Here is a 16,323-nt window from a genome sequence, read left to right as displayed (position 1 = left end):
TTTTTCAGGTTGTGCTAAAATCAGACAGGCATCAGGCACAGAGGACGAGCGGGCAGCTCAGGAGGGAGTTGGAACACACTTCTCCCATCTCCTTTATCCCTGTACTGGAAAATAGAAGCTGTGTGGTTCTGCTCTTTCTAGGTCGGTTTAAAATGGTAAGTGACAAAGTGAACACGGAGGGCTTTGCATTGTCACCATTGAACTTGACAGTCGTCTAATGTTTAAATTAAACTGAAGGACACGTCACCTTTGGAAGGAAAGAGAACGTGCCTGGCATCGCAGCAACTCTTTCGAAGATTATGCAGTCGTGCGACAGCATTGAATGAGTAGTTCTTCCAAATATTCTGTCTGCATTTACGATCCTTGTGTTGTCTTAAACCCGCTCGCAAAAAGACAAAAGGCACAATAACAGTAGTCCAAAAGGCTATATGCCAAGTCTTCTAAAGTCACTGTGGGAGTCAAATCTTTTGTGCGATCTTAATGTACAGCTTTAAAATCGGTGCATCAAAATCTACCACCATTTAGAATCATTAACATAAGAACATACACATGAAAATACAAAACCATGAAGTATTTATGACATTGTTAATAATTAAGCATACATACATACTTGTATACTTAACAGGCATAACTAGTGGATTATAACAGAAACAAAAAAGTCTAAACTTACCATAATATATTAAGGAGTGTGCATGTGGCAAGTCCTCCTAATACTGCTCTCCTGAACCCTAAGACCTGGTGCAAAAACGTTTATTACCTGACAGAATTTTCTCAGATTAGCAGTTGAAAGTACGAAAGGTTTGGAGATTACCTGTGTTTTAACATGGGAGATTTCTGAAAACAGGAACGGCATGACGTTGACTATTCCACCTATTAAAAAAAACATCAGTTAATATGTAATATATAATACAAAAACAGTGCTAAAAACACAAACAGCCATAAAATAAAGCATTTTGCTGCTGTCCTTCACAAACCCTGTATCTCTTTCTTTCCATAAATCATTATTATTAGTCACCCTTTATGTTTGCAACTGGGTTTGCAAAAGTGCTTGTCAACTATTCAATCCTTGAAAAAGTAAAATGTTTTTTCCACTTCCTGAAAAACAATGAATTTGAACATCCGAGATTTCAAAAGGTACAAGAAAAAACACAAGTGCAAAAAAACCACTATTAATTACAATGGGAAAGGATTTAAATATACAGTATTCCAAAAAAGTTGAAAAAGACTCTAATTTAAACTATGAAACTGAGAAACGCACACTTGTGACCACACAGATTTCGATATTTATTCTATATTAAAGGGATAGTTCACCCAAAAATCGAAATTCTGTCATCATTTATTCACCCTCTTGTCATTTCTAGCCCGAACAGCGCCGACACCTATTCACTTCTATCGTATAATATGGACACGAAATCAATGCAAGTGATGTGACGGTTAACAATAATCTTTAAAATATCTTCTTTTGTGTTCTGCAGAAGAAAATAAGTCCTACAAGTCTAAAATGACAAGAGAATAAGTAAATGATGACAGAATCTAAATGTTTTGGGTGAACTATCACATTAATGCAAGTCACCATGTTGACGTTGAACCTAAAAGCACTTTTTGGATATATGGTACAATCCTCATAAACTAGATGGATATTTAAAATTGAAAACTTGTAGTGCAGAACTAAGCCGGAGGTTTCTGCGAACAACTAAAACTGCATTCAGTTGTAGTGATTGTTAATAAAAACCAGAGAATTAAGAGCAACTCTATAAAAAAAGTGCCTCTTTTAAAAGTGCTCTGATAGTCACAACTCTGTTTTCCCTTGCATCGAACGGAAATCATCAGTAAGATAAATAAGAACAAGGAGCAGGGGACTAAACCCAGTAGGTTACAACAGATGGTGCACAGCGAAAGGTAAGAGCCCTTGTAATTGCAGATGCTCCCAAGAGTCCACTGCTGGAATTCAGACAAATAAACCCAAGTGTGGGTCGTGGTGAGACTGCTTCACATTTTGTCAGAATACTTTACAATCTACATAAACCTTCCAAGCACTACACATGCTGACGTGTGCACCCTGAGTATTTTTTTATAAAACGTTATTGGTTTGACACCAGGCCACTGATGGACTCCCCCGCTGTCACCATAAAAGAAGCGTAGCCTTTAAAGCACATGCCCATTAGGGGCCCGTAGGTTCCACGGGGTACACCGGGCCCTTTAAAAAGCTGTCAAGCGAGTGACTGTCTATTCAGAGGTGTCACAGCAGACCTGCCTGTAAATGAGAGTAAGGCGACGTGTGAGACTTGCAGGCGGATTTTGTTTGTTCTGTTGACAGAAGCCTCAAGCCGGCCAGGGAAGGATTGGCTTCCACAGGACCTTACAGCTCTGAGTGTGGCAGCCAATTAACAGGATTAGAGAAAGGCACAGAGAGGCTGAGACAAAATTCCCCTGGACGCCTGGCTAACATCTACATTGTCACAGTGATAAGGTTCGAGAGGTACTTTCATTGACTGCTCGCTACACCGGCTGTAGCACACATGCAGAGACGTCCCGGTAGCTCTCTGTTCTTTTCACTTTAACCCAAACACACAGAGACACCACTGCCTACACACTTCAGGAAGGAAGGCGGATCACAACTTTCTTTCCCTGGAAAACATTGACTTAAAAATATTTGTACACTTGAAGCCACATTTAAAAATGTCTCTGTGTTGTAAGACCAAGAGCCAGTTGTAGTTTAAAGAAATACAGTGCAAAACGTTTCTAAACATCATGAAAACAACATAATACGTTCATGTTTAATAATGGAAAGAATGTCATACAGGCTGAATTACAAGAGGATGGAACACCATCTATTAAAGACTTTTACACCAGATCAAATGCAAAAATTTTCTGACATCATTCTAGCATCATTTGTTTGCAGATGCGTCTTTCTTAGGTGTGACATCAGTGTCAAAATGCCTTCGGCAGCCACTGTATCTCGGACAAAAAAAGGGAAGCGAATCTTACCGAGAGCAACTGTTCCCATTAGAAAAGGTTTTCCGATTTGGGTGAAGTCATTTGTGGTCTCCTGGTGAACTTCTGAACCCACAACAAATGTCACGGCCACCTTGGGGCAGAGAAATTATGACAGGCTGTAAGACGTGCGACAGAGAGCATCCGATGTAATCCAGACCACCAATAGATTCTCATTTCGTATGACATTTGCAGGGATGTACAAAAGCAGAGAAAAAGTGCAATGACAAATATCTTGGTAGCTCCTGTCAAGGGTTACTGGAAATGCCTTGGAGGCCCATAACCAAAAAGTGTTTTACCACAAATTGATAGCTTTTAATGTCATGACCAGTGAAAGTGAGAAAGAGATGGGTGCATATGAAAAATGTGTGTGAAAGAGAGAGAAAAAGAGAGAGAGAAGAGAGATATGGGCAACAGTCCTTGACCTGGATATTTGTGGTGCATGGCTGTCTCACAGCTGAAATAATATTTACAAGCACTACCCAATAAACAAACTGCATCCCTGGGATTGTTTGTTATTAGCTGCATAATGTGAGGCTCAACACGGAGCAATTTTTAATCCAGTACAATCAAATGCATTTGTCAGGTCTTTACAATACGGATGTTAAGCATGTACTTTTGCTTCTTTAGGGCAAAATTGTTTTACAACACTCTAAAGTCTAGAATTACATTGTTTAGACTTAAAAAAAACATTTGATTTGAGTTTTTTTGTATTGTTTTGTTTTTCCCATGGTTTAAGTAGTGTTTCTTGTGAAGCACTGTGGCAACCCAGCTGGGTTTTTAGTAGTGCTATATAAATTAAGAAAAACAAACAACATCAAGAGCCTTAAAGACGGTTTCAACGGCACAACATAATGAGGCCGACTGTAACTCCTGACAGACATCTGCAAAGAAACAATAACTGTGGAGTAGTTTTCATTTAATATGACACTATTAATAACATTCAAATGAATTCATTTTAATATCAAATAAATGTATATATTATAACCTAACACAGACCGGAAGTTAACCTCGGACCAGGTGCATACAGTACCTCCGATGAAACGGTCTATATGTAAGAAGCGGTTTCCTTTGATTCCCAGAATTTGCTTCAATGTTGTTATTGTGTTGAAAGTCACAGGACCTTCCTGTTGTGTTAACCTCAATTCTCTCTACAGCGGGACTGCAGGGACACACACCCGCCTACGGAGGGACGGCAGTGCAGAACGGAGGGGCTGCTCTTCTGTCAGAGGATGACAGCCCACCTGTGTGTCCAGACTCTGTGTGCAGCCGAATCAGAACTGTGAGATTGTTAATGGAATTTTGTGCCACTACATGCTGGTGAGACAGCAATGAGATTCTCTTCAGAAACCTGCCTACATTTCACTGCCCACACATGCAGGGCCCGGAAATTACTACCAATTTCTCTCTGGTACAGAGAGAGTGACAAGTCCGTTAGGACAGACGGACACATATTTTTTTTGGTCTCCGGAGGTTACTGAAGCACGGAGGGATAGAAAAGTGATAGAGATAATATTTGACAAAAATGCAAAATTAAAATGATAAATTATCATATATGAGATCAGTCTAACAGCGATACCAGCGGAAAAAGTTTCAGAGAGAGAGGACCACATGCAGACAGAAAGTCACAAGAGAGACGACATGTTTGGCTGATCAGACTCTTGATGTGCCAATGAATGACTATCATTAGGAACGTTCTGAAAATCAGCTTGAATGGGATAAAGTGGAGGAAATAGACAGACTAATTACGTAGTAAATAACTCACCAATTCAGATATAAGCGCTCTAAATCAGGTACCTGAACAAGCTTTAAACATAAAATTAGAAAACTGCTTTTCAGCAAGCACTCATCTTGGTTAAATGAAAAGAGCCACGTTGGGCCTAAAACGTTCCGTCATGTCTGTTTATTTGTGGTGACTTATTTTATAATAGTGTGATAATATATTAACATTATATACTGTACAAGGTATTGGTTACTCGGTAATAAAGAGCCTTAACTGACTTATACCCTTACAAGAAAGTAGTGTATTCAAGTATACTAAACTAAATAAAGCAAACTTTAAGCCTACTTTGAATGTGCTTCTCAGAAATATACTTTAGGTAGACTTATACTGACAGACTGGTCTTAGTATATTTGGTCTATAATTGTAATCAGCCTTTTTCCCAGAAAAGAATAGACCTAGACGTATGCACTGTGTGAAAGCATTCTCTGTCCTCTTAACTGGATGTTTTTTCATGTAGTTGCAAACACATGTTTTTTTCTAGAAAAGAAGCTTGAGGAAAGGTTAGAAATTGCCTGCAAGTGCATATTTTGGGAAAAGAGATGAGTGAACTGGATTACTGTGCTCACATCTTTCTGTTTCCTTTAAAAGGCCTGCATGAAAGTAAAAGATCGAGTAAAGACTGCGATTAGCCTGCATCCAAGTTGAACTTGTCAAAGATCTCCAGTGAGGACTATGGAATGAGGTATAAAAGCACATAATATCAGACAGACGTTCTCTCAAGTCCAATGGCTTTATCTGTGAGCATCCACCCAACCCTTGATGGTTATGTATTAGAGAAATAAAAGAATGCCAATTTTTTTTTCACTATTTCACTTAGCAGCCATAAATACACATGAGGGCACGCACGTTAACGTTCGCTCTGAGATGACAAACACAAAGTACACAAACTGAAACACATCCACCAACCAAATATCTTTAGCTCTTTCTAAGTAATGCAAATCCTCTCTAAATGCACGGAGGCCACTCCAGCGACTCCAATCTTCTAATGCACACATGGTGATGGACTGAAGAATCTATTTCACGGAGGATCAGGATGAAGGTGTTGCACCTTTTCCATGTCAGAATGGAAGTGAGGACTTTGCTTAAAGGGAAAGTTCACCAATTATGTCATCATGTACTCACCCTCTTGTCCTTTCAAACCTGTACGACTTTCTTTTTTCTTCAGAACACAAAAGAAGATATTTTGAAGAAAGTTGGTAACCGAACAATGGCGGTATTCACACAAAACCAATGCAAGTCAATGAGTGCCAGTTACCAACATCCTTCAAGATATCTTCTTTTGTGTTGGGTGTTAGAGGGTGAGAAAATTATTCAATGTTTGGGTTGAACTATTAATTTAAGTGTAATATAGCACACAAGTCTTATTGACTACATTACATTTACATTTATGCATTTGGCAGGCGCTTTTATCCAAAGTAGGAGAGCATATAAACATTTTGTCAACACGCTAAACAGTACCGTTAGTTTACAAGGCCATGCTACTGGGAGGATTAAAGCTGGAGAAAGCAAAGGAGAGAATGAACAACAAGATTTTTTTCTTTTAGACACGAGACTGACAGTTATTGGTTAGTCAAATAAATGCAGACTGCTTTAATAAATTCTGTTATGGTGCTTTCTGTTCTCTTGGAATAAATAATGATTCCCTTTTATTATGTGGATGACAGAGACAAAGTTTGTCTTTCAAAGAAAAAACAAGGAGGTCAGAAATGGCGTGAGGGTGAATAGATAATGGCAACATTTTTATTTTGGGTAAACTATTCTTTCAATGTGGCAAGCTGGTACTGTGTGTTGCTTGGCAACTGCAAATGACATACAGTTGAAAAAAAAATCTGCTTCAGTAAACAATTGGCTAAAATTTTATCAATTTCCTCATTGTAATTGACTTTTCAGGGTGAAGTCACGGCTAACTGCAGGTCACTTTGACTGATCCCCAGTTTCTCAATTGATTGTGACAATAAACACAATTAGCTAAAAAGCAAAAAGTTTAATTTGTTCCCCAACGTGAATAAAAGAGGGTGAACAAAGGATGGCGGCTGCTCGCTGAGGCAGTGATGCAGTGCAAATGGCCTATTTTATCTCAGGCTCTCAAAGGGTGAGGTATAAATACTCTCTTGACCATCTTGCGAAATGGGACACAAACCTCAGGTAAGTAGAAAAGAGAGTGGATGTTATTTTGAGTTTCTGAGAGCGTTAAAGGCGCAGCTCTCAGACAAAGAGGTCATTTGTGAACCGTTCTCACAATAAAATGAGCAATAAAAAGTGTAGTGAACTTTTTGGCTGTCCATTTGAAGGACAGCTATTTGGCTACTGCCCACTGGAGGCTTTGATGTTTTATTAACAGAGCTGAACACAGTGTGTGAGACACTAGGGGTGTAGATGTACTGTACAGGGCGATGTGGGCAGTGGAGAGCGCAGAGGAATGTCTGGTCTCCTGACATTGATCTGTTTGGTTTGTTCAGCCCTCGCAGCAGGATCTGTATTACAGTAAGCTTAGGTACCAACTCCAAAACCAGCGCGAATCAATGAGACCTGAATGCAAATACACACATAATCTTTTTGGTTCTTGTGTTAATTTCAATGCTTTATTTTAGACTGTTAAAAGTAAAACTGCATTTTTGGTGCTACTGTATTTTCTCTTATGTTAATGCTATTTAGTAATTTACGAATTGGTAACACTTTACAACAATTTAATGTTGTATTAGATAATAAAAATGAACAACACTTCTACGGCATTTATTCATTTTAGTTCATGTTTATTTCAGCATTTATTAATACAATTTTAAATCAAACATTGTAACTGATATAAAATTAGCTAATGGACAGTGTTTGAAATTTAGCGGCATCTAGTGGTCAGGTTGTGAATTGCAAGCAAAGGCTCACTCCACTTCGAAGCACTGAAACAGGACAAAGATGTTGTCACGTTTTTGATTCTTTGCCGAAAGAGAGAACGTATTTATGAAGTGCACACCGTAGAGCAGTTTGTCCTTTTAGGGCTGCTGTAGAAATGAGATGTGTAGATAGTAGATAGAATATGTAGATAGAAATAGCTCATTCTAAGGTAATAAAAACATTTATAATCATTATGTAAGATCTTTATACACACCTGAAGAAATAGTTATGTAGGCCTATAATATAATGCATTTCTGTCAAAAGATCCAACAAAAAGTATAAGACCTTTTAAACAAGATCAAACTGAGACTTTTGTTTGCATCTCCTGCATACGTCTCAAGTTTTCTCCTAAAAAACAGACCTAAATAATGACTCAGATTGTACTTAAATTTGCCAAGATAATGATGTCTTTAATCTTACATTACTCAGATATATTATTGTAACGTCAGATCAAAATGACCAAACAACACGATCAACACAATTTTCATTTTTAAGAGTGCATACAGTATCACAGGTACCTTTAAAACTTAAGAGTCGCTCTCGAATCTATCTAAAAAGCCTCGCATAATTATTCAGCTTTACCGTGCTCAAAAGTCTCAAAAGGAAAAAACTGGATAGTGCATTTTAAGTACAGTAGTCCTAAAAAATCAGAGACGTCATTTATGTGAAGCGCATAGGTTACTCAGGGATAAGTTTTCCAACAGAGCCCAAACTCTTCTCATCGCCATTCTTCAAAGGCCCCTAAATAATGAGATTGATCGATTTCGGATCGTCTCGACGACGAGACCAGAATTCACTTCACTCGAGTACATTCAGAGAGCTCTCGTGTAAAGACGAGCAGTGCACGGATCCATCGCTTCTTAAAAACACAACCTTAGCGTTTGCATTGTTATTTGTGTATGTAGGGCACATCTGGGGTAGACGTGGAGTACGCTGGTTGAAGAAAATAGCAGTTGTCTAATGGTAAAGATCATACGTTGAGCACAGAGCAAGACAAGTCACAGTCGAGCTTAATTGCTGTGTCCTAAAACCCCCGGGCCGTGAGCCGGCAGGTTGACATTTACACGCTTAGAGAGACATTTTTGATTGTGGTTTTATGAATTACATGATTAGAGGAGATTTTGCCAGCTATTCTAAGACACGCTGCAAGCAGATTGTGCTGATTAACTAGATAGCGATTCCCAAAAGGCCTCATGCTAGCTGCGACATTTAGAAGAAATGATTTACCAGCCCGGCAGTGAATTGTTATGATGAGGTTACAACCTTATGGATTCCTGGAGTGTGTTTGTGATGGAGTAGTGAAGCTCTTCAGCAGAGACAATAAATAAATCATCATGGAGGAAGAAAATTGATTTTTTTCTCTCTCTGTCTTTTGCCTGACATATTGTGAAATCAAAAAATCGTTGGGAACTTTGAGGTAAAGGGATCCATTAGTAACCAGAGTCTCAGATATGAGACAAACCTGATTAAGCCTTCTTCATAATGCCTTAAACTACACATGTATGGAAACTCTTTTCAGCAGCTTGGAACGGCTCTTTCAGTTGTCCTGTTGGCTTGTTCAGCTACTCTAAGGTCGCCAATTAAAAACCTGTCGCACACTGCAGTGCAATGAGAAATTCAGATGACTGCAATAGAACAGTGATGGTATTTTTATGGTACTAAATAACAATCGTAGTCAAGTATGACATTAACAAGGTACAGTAGTGGCCAAAAGTGATAACTGGGAGTCATAATTGTACAATATTTGCTTTTAATGTCCCTTCAGGTTTAATTAAACCAATAAAATATGAGGTGTATGGTAAAAAATAAACAAAACTCGAAACATTTTGTATAAATAATATATAAAAAGCTCAAAAAAGCCAAAAATCTGCAAAAGAAATAAAGTCATAAAGGTTTGAAATGACAAGAGGGTGAGTAAATTAATTTTTGGGTGTACTATCCCTTTAAATTCTTCTTAAAACTGAGCTTCAGTTTACACTCATTTAATAATATCTGAGCAAAGGTTAGAGCGAAGGTTACAATTCCCCAAAGTTGGGCATCACCTTTAGCCACTACTGTACTTCAAATTACTACGGAATTACCATGTCAGCTCCACTTAAACCTCTCTTACACTAGCGGTAAAGAAACCTAAAAAAACATCTGAACCCCAGTAAAAGCATGTCCAACAAAAAGCCTGTATCTGTGTTTTGTTTGACTTTGTAATAAAAAATGTATCACTTCAGTATAGGGGGCAGTTCTCACGATTAACTAGTTGTTATCAGCATGCCTTTTATTGGCATATTGGCTGTTTATTAGTACCTACAAAGCACATATTCTGCATGACCATATTCTACATCCCTAATCCTACCCAGTATCGTAACCTAACAACTACCTTAATAACCATTAATAAGCAACAAGTTAAGAATTGTTAATAGTGAGAATTGCCACCTGTACTGAAGTGTGACCTAAAAATGTCTCCCAAGTTTTCACAAACAATTCAAAGCTTGAGAATTTGAGACAGAGTTGGTAATGCCAGAATGAGCTGTAGTTGGATTTAAGTGGAGAGAAGAGGCCTTTTAGTATTGGCAGAGTGGTTTCCTTGATGCTGCCAAGTTTAAATAAATATGTCATTTTACGGCTCAGGCCTATTAGTCTCTCTTATTTTCATCTACAAAACTCATCTCGTAATTATCTCGTAACTCCTTAGCCATGCCACAACAATCGCATCAAGGTCATTTCAAATTCAACTACAGTAAAACATTTTCAAAATATACACAACACTACACGGCATGTTTTATTCATGAGGAAAAAAGCACATTTGTAAAGAGATGGGTTCGGCAGAGATGAGGAGCCACTGTAGAAAAATGTTTCATGTCAAAGCATGTGTGTGTGACAGTGCTTAAAGTATCTTAGCCAAACAGTCATTAGAGACGGTGTCGCATTAGTGGATCGTGAGCCGGTGGGGTGCGATGGTCTGACACAGTCATCCAGCCCTGCGATGCCATGTGCTCTTAGCTTTGTTTTCTAATGCCCCTGAAACAGGCGCTGACAGTAAGAATCAGTGACCTGAAAAAGCTAAAGCGTCCACACACAGCTCCTGCACAAAATCCGCCATGCTTTTGCATCTTCCCAGAATCCATTGTGTCAGAGGCCCCACAACAGAAGCAGACTGATTAGAGGCAACAGCTGCATCCCTTCAGCTAGCACACGCGTCCAAAACACCATTTGTGAGAACACCGCAGAGGCCTGGCCTACAAACCAAAGGACAACGATTTTCTTCAAGCTTTTCCTGTGAAGGAGGCTTATACATATTTTAGCACCTAACAGCCGTCTGACAAATGAAAACCTTCCTCAAAGAGATGCAGCCAACAACCCGCTGCAAAAATCAAAAAAGAAATCACAGAATTAAAGATTAATTCAAATGATTATTGTTTAATAACTAAATGAGCATTTATCATGGTTTTATATACCAATTATTATATCAATAATAATAATCATCATTCATATAAATTGTTTATTATTAATAAAAATTTAAGGCATATTTGACTGATTATTATTTTATTAAACCGTAATACATTTGATGTGTCATTATTCTTATGTATCATTAATAGACATTACTTTTTAATAAACAAAATAAGAAACAAATTGGAATGATTGTTATGAAGTTATTATGTATCATTTTATTAATCATTAATACATATGTATCATTTTTTGTTAAATTTAAGATGAATTTGACTGACTAATATTTATTTATGAAAATAAAAAATAAATGCTGGCGACAATAACTGTGTAGTCAAATCATATTTTAAGTTATTTCATTTATTTATTTATGTTTAAATCTGCTAGACTGAAATGATGGTTCCTCCACTTTAAGCCCTTTTAGAGCAAATGCATATATTTTGTGATAAATATATCACATATTAAAAAAGGCTAAAAATATTGTGATTTTTTCTAAATCGCCCAGCCTCTGTACAATACCGATCGCACAGTAGAGCTATGAATCATTTTAACAACAATTGTTCGTTCAGCAGCCAGACATTGTCTTCCAGATGAAATATTTCATGGGCCCATTTGAAAGGCGTGCCATACGCATGCTTAATGAATCTATATTTCACCTTATGATTCTCTCTCAGGAGTTAAAGTAGGTTGGTCCAACATTAACAATAAATCCTCGGCTAGTGGCAATTAGTGAACAAGCATCTGACAGTCTCTCAACACACACACAGGCGCGCACGCACGCACACACGCACGCACACACACACACTACACTTGTTCACAATTACTGCAAGTCGGCTTTTAACTTGTAAACCATACTGTATTCCTACGAAATACATAGCTTCTAAAACTATTTAACACTGCCTCTGACCTATGCAGAACAGAAACATGTGTGGATATTATCACATTATCCGAGATCGGCCACACCATGATGTCATTTTTAACCCCATCTGCACCATCGGCCTTATAAACCCAACTCAAGAATGACATCAAGCATCAATGGGAGGTGCAGCATTCCAGCAACGCCCCACAATTAGCATACAACCGACCCCTTCACGCAAGAGACATGATCATCCTGGCCTCATCCGAGCAGAAATAGAGCAATTATCTGCCACTTACGGTAGGATGCTAAATTACACCCACTTTAACTGGCGATTTGGTGGAGGGCATTTCACGGATCATGGTTACATTTGGATTGTCATGAAAATATGTTGCCCGCTGTTAAACGGAAGAGTCAGTCACAGATGATATCTCATCAGGGTTGCACAAGTCTCTTCCGTGGCGTCTAGGTGATGTGATTCACGGCGGGATGCGAGAGGGGCCGTCCACGCATCATAAAACCCTAACTCATAAACGATAACCGCCCCAAATTATAGATAAGCATGGACATTACGAACAGGGATAATACATCATGGGGTTTGATTGATAGCCTGGAATTTGACCACTGATGAGACGTGGTTGAGAATTACTGGCTTAGTGACCAGAGGCTGGGGGGCAGTCCTGTCAGTTGATGAATAGCTTGCTGTGATTATGCGAAGCATTGCAGTGGAACAGCAGCTCACCAACCTGACTTAAAGACTTCAGCCGTGCCAACACTGAACGACTGAAATGAAGGGTTTGAGGTGAATTAAAGGTAAGAGGTCAGAGAACAACGAACCGCCTGGACTTAATGAAGGCACAGAAGTCTCAGAGAAAGACAGACGCTGGCATTCTCACCTAAACCGCTTTGGTCTCAGCACGAGACGGCACACCAACACTCCGCTTGCTGACTGAATTATAAAAATGGATAGTTTTGGCCATGTTGAAAATAAGGGGTTGAAACAATGAGCCCTTTGAAGAGCTAATCCCTGGATTTGCCAAGATTTTCAGGGCTATGCCATCCAATCGTTTGTTTGAGTTTTGTTTAATAATGAATTTAGCAAGTAAAGGTTATTGGACGCTTTGTTTCATGTTACGTCAGTGAAATAATCTTTTCTTATTTCAACGGAGGTCATTTCTGATTTCCACAACCGTTATAAACAATTTCTACACAACTCATTCCTAAACAACATGTTATTTTGACCAGATCATGTTTCAAGTCAAAATAAACTAAATTAAAGATTAATTGTATTATTATTACTTTATTATTTATCATTATTTTACTGATGATTAATAAGTATTTGGTCTCATTATTTTTTCTAATTAATAAACATGATGTATCACCAATACACAAAATAAAAAATCCATTTGATTGAATATGATTTAATTATGAAATAATGATTTGCCATTATTTTATTAATCATTACTAAATATTATTATTTTACTGTCCGTATCATTAAATATAATTTCAGTTAAATCTGATTTGAATTTATTGATATTAATATATAAAATTATTATTCATACTTATTTTATAAATCAATAATAAATCTCATTATTATTTCATCCTTATATCATTTTTATATAACTATGATTTATTAACAATAAACTAAATTTAAGTTGAATTTGACTTCTTATTGTTTATTAATTATTACCTATAATTATTATTATAATTTATCATGAATACATATTATGCGTCAATTTTTTTTTGTCTCTTCCGTGGCATCTAGGTGATGTGATTCATGCGAGAGGGGCCGTCCACGCATAATAAAACCCTAACTCATAAATGATAACCGCCAAAGTTATAGATAAGCACAGACATTAAGAACAGGGATAATATAGCATGGCGTTTGATTGGCAGATCAAGTTGCAGTACAAAATGCTGGCTAAACAATTCTAAAACTATTTTAACCTAAGGCATTAATTCCTTATGATTCCTTAAATCGACTTTATCGTTGACTTTTGCTAATGGTTAAGAAAAAACTTTCCCTCCCTTTAGCAAATCAGCTAAAAGGAATGTCCTGAAATTTTTCTGTTTCTGGAGTAAACAGGTCACCATCTCCACCGTAAAGCACAGAGCTCCTCGTCCTTAAGGACTACACTTCCCTGGTGGAGAACGTTCAGGACATCGCAATGAGATATGTCAAGTTAACCAACCCAACATTAAAAAGGAAACATATTAACACATGTTTCTTCTCTACATTTTTTCTAAGAGACTTCAACCAAGACACTTCATCTTTGCACATAACCTGTTGAAGTGTGAGGTGTCCGTTATAAATCACACGGTGTTCATTCGAGGCAACGATCCTCTGACCTTATTACTGAAGTGAAGGAACACGCCTACACATACAGTACACGCACGCTCTCATCCTCGGAAACAGCTCATCACAAACCATTATTATTTCATAATTATCCTTCATTATGTCTACAGTGTCACATCTTCCCAGATTTTTCAGTTTATCAATTTCCGTCCTTCACGGCTCGTTCACATATTAATAAGGCACTCGTTCCGTAGGCATAATTAACAATATAAAGAACACAAATGAAAATAAACACTCGCGTCATATGTGAATATTAATGTTTTGTGATACGGCTCTAGAAAAAAATTAAGACTTGAGCTGTGAATCTTAATACAATATGAGCTTAAGAGAACAATATCAGGTTATTGAAAAGAAAACCCTTTTGAGATTTAAACAGATTGGAAGATGTTAGAGAAACAACCGTGAAATTCAAGCTCTTCATTCATTAAAGAAACGCTGAGATCATTTAATGTAGAAATAATCAATAATGTATAGATTATATAATTAAAATGATTATACTGTATAATCTTTTACAATTATGATTAAATACTGTTGTTATTTCCCATATTAAAGTCCTCCACCTGTTCTGAGGCGTATATAGAGTGACGGATGAATTTAGACCTTTAGGTTTGTACACAGCAAGGGCACCTTTCAAACTGCACTTTATCTCTGCATTTGAAAGTGCATTTGTGAATGTCTCTGTAGTCTTTTAATAATGTGCCTTTCCTCTGAAACGCATTCCCAGAGCCCGTGTTGACAGTCCCTGCAGACAAACTGAGCTTTAATCTAATTTGAGTTGATGAATGAATGTATTGAAAACAAATTGGATCTGCTTTCATCAAATGAAAGCTGGAAACACATCGATGAATGGGTTCGCTGAATGGCAATGCATACAGCACTGAACACTATACACGTGCATTTCTATCCCATGAGACCCACAATGCAACACATTTTGTAATTCTGTGAGATACACAGGTTTTCTTTTATTGAAAGTGATATAGATATCGAGAGATGTATTCCTTGTTGTTACATTTTGGACACAGAACCTACTGAACTTACCGTAATGACCAAAAGAATCCCTTTGAGGAGCGTCAGCAGTGACGTGATTGGTTGAATGATGGTTTGGGCCAGCAGAATCCCAAATGACAGCGTCCACGTAAAGACGGGGATCATGTAGACATGACTGCAAAGCAAAAGCAGACAAACAGTCATCTAGTACCCCATTGTTTTAAATTACAGCTTCAGTAACTCCAAATAATGCTAAACACAGCCTCGCAAAATTACAGACTACGGCGAAAGGACATGACAACAACTCAAAAATGAGTATTTCCCTCCAAAACATAGACTTATTCTCTCTAAACCACATGCTGCAATGAAGAGAGCCTAATTTCTCCTCTCTGGAGACAACAACATGTTGCAGGTAATTGTTTTGAAGTGTCTATGTCTGTCGCATAAGAATGTCATTTGAGCACTCATACAGTAAACCCCCTTAATGCTTTCCCTGACTTTATAGCTAAAGTAGTCTGAGAAGACGAACACTGTCAAAATACATATGCAAAAGCATAAAAACTCAAGGGTCAGGAACAAATACAACATGCATTGAGGTCCAAAATCTGAAACTTTAAGTCTTCTTCTACTGAAAGCACATGAAATGATTCTATAGGTAAGATAAATAGGATTATGTGGTTATGCACGAAGTCTTCCACGCCAGCTTGAAATGTAGTGGAATTGCAATAAATAAGAAAAAAGCACTTCAAACATTTTCAACACTGTACATGTAATTACAGTACGGCAAGATTACTTTTTTCACTGAAAAATATTATTACTTTTGTTCAGTTATTTATTTCTGACCTTTACCAAAGTGCGTTTATAGGAGTCGTGCCACTTGGCGGCCATGTTTGTTATGCCTTCGGGTGGCTATTTTTGTCAGCCTTCTACTTGAATGGGAATACTTCTAAATCCACTGGCAAAAAGCACAATTAAACCTTACATCAACTGTAACAACGTTTCCTAAACTGAAATTTCTCT

At 37.6% G+C, this 16,323-nt stretch overlaps 1 protein-coding gene across 1 annotated transcript in view; it reads right to left on the bottom strand.

The window, feature by feature from the left end:
- The window catches only part of LOC306909085 (uncharacterized protein), a 78,333-nt gene that overhangs the window by 35,618 nt on the left and 26,392 nt on the right, over nucleotides 1-16,323 (bottom strand). Inside the window, exons 8-11 of the mRNA XM_079482462.1 lie at nucleotides 15,355-15,478; nucleotides 2,989-3,088; nucleotides 812-870; nucleotides 671-735 (exon numbers count right to left, since the gene is read on the bottom strand). Of these exons, the coding sequence (XP_079338588.1) occupies nucleotides 671-735; nucleotides 812-870; nucleotides 2,989-3,088; nucleotides 15,355-15,478 (348 nt within the window). The remainder of the gene's footprint in view (nucleotides 1-670; nucleotides 736-811; nucleotides 871-2,988; nucleotides 3,089-15,354; nucleotides 15,479-16,323) is intronic.

The sequence above is a fragment of the Barbatula barbatula genome, assembly GCF_947034865.1.
Source record: "Barbatula barbatula genome assembly, chromosome: 20".
Classification (NCBI taxonomy): domain Eukaryota; kingdom Metazoa; phylum Chordata; class Actinopteri; order Cypriniformes; family Nemacheilidae; genus Barbatula; species Barbatula barbatula.
The sequence above is the reverse complement of the archived record's forward strand: the minus strand, read 5'-3'. Positions and strand labels throughout refer to the sequence as shown.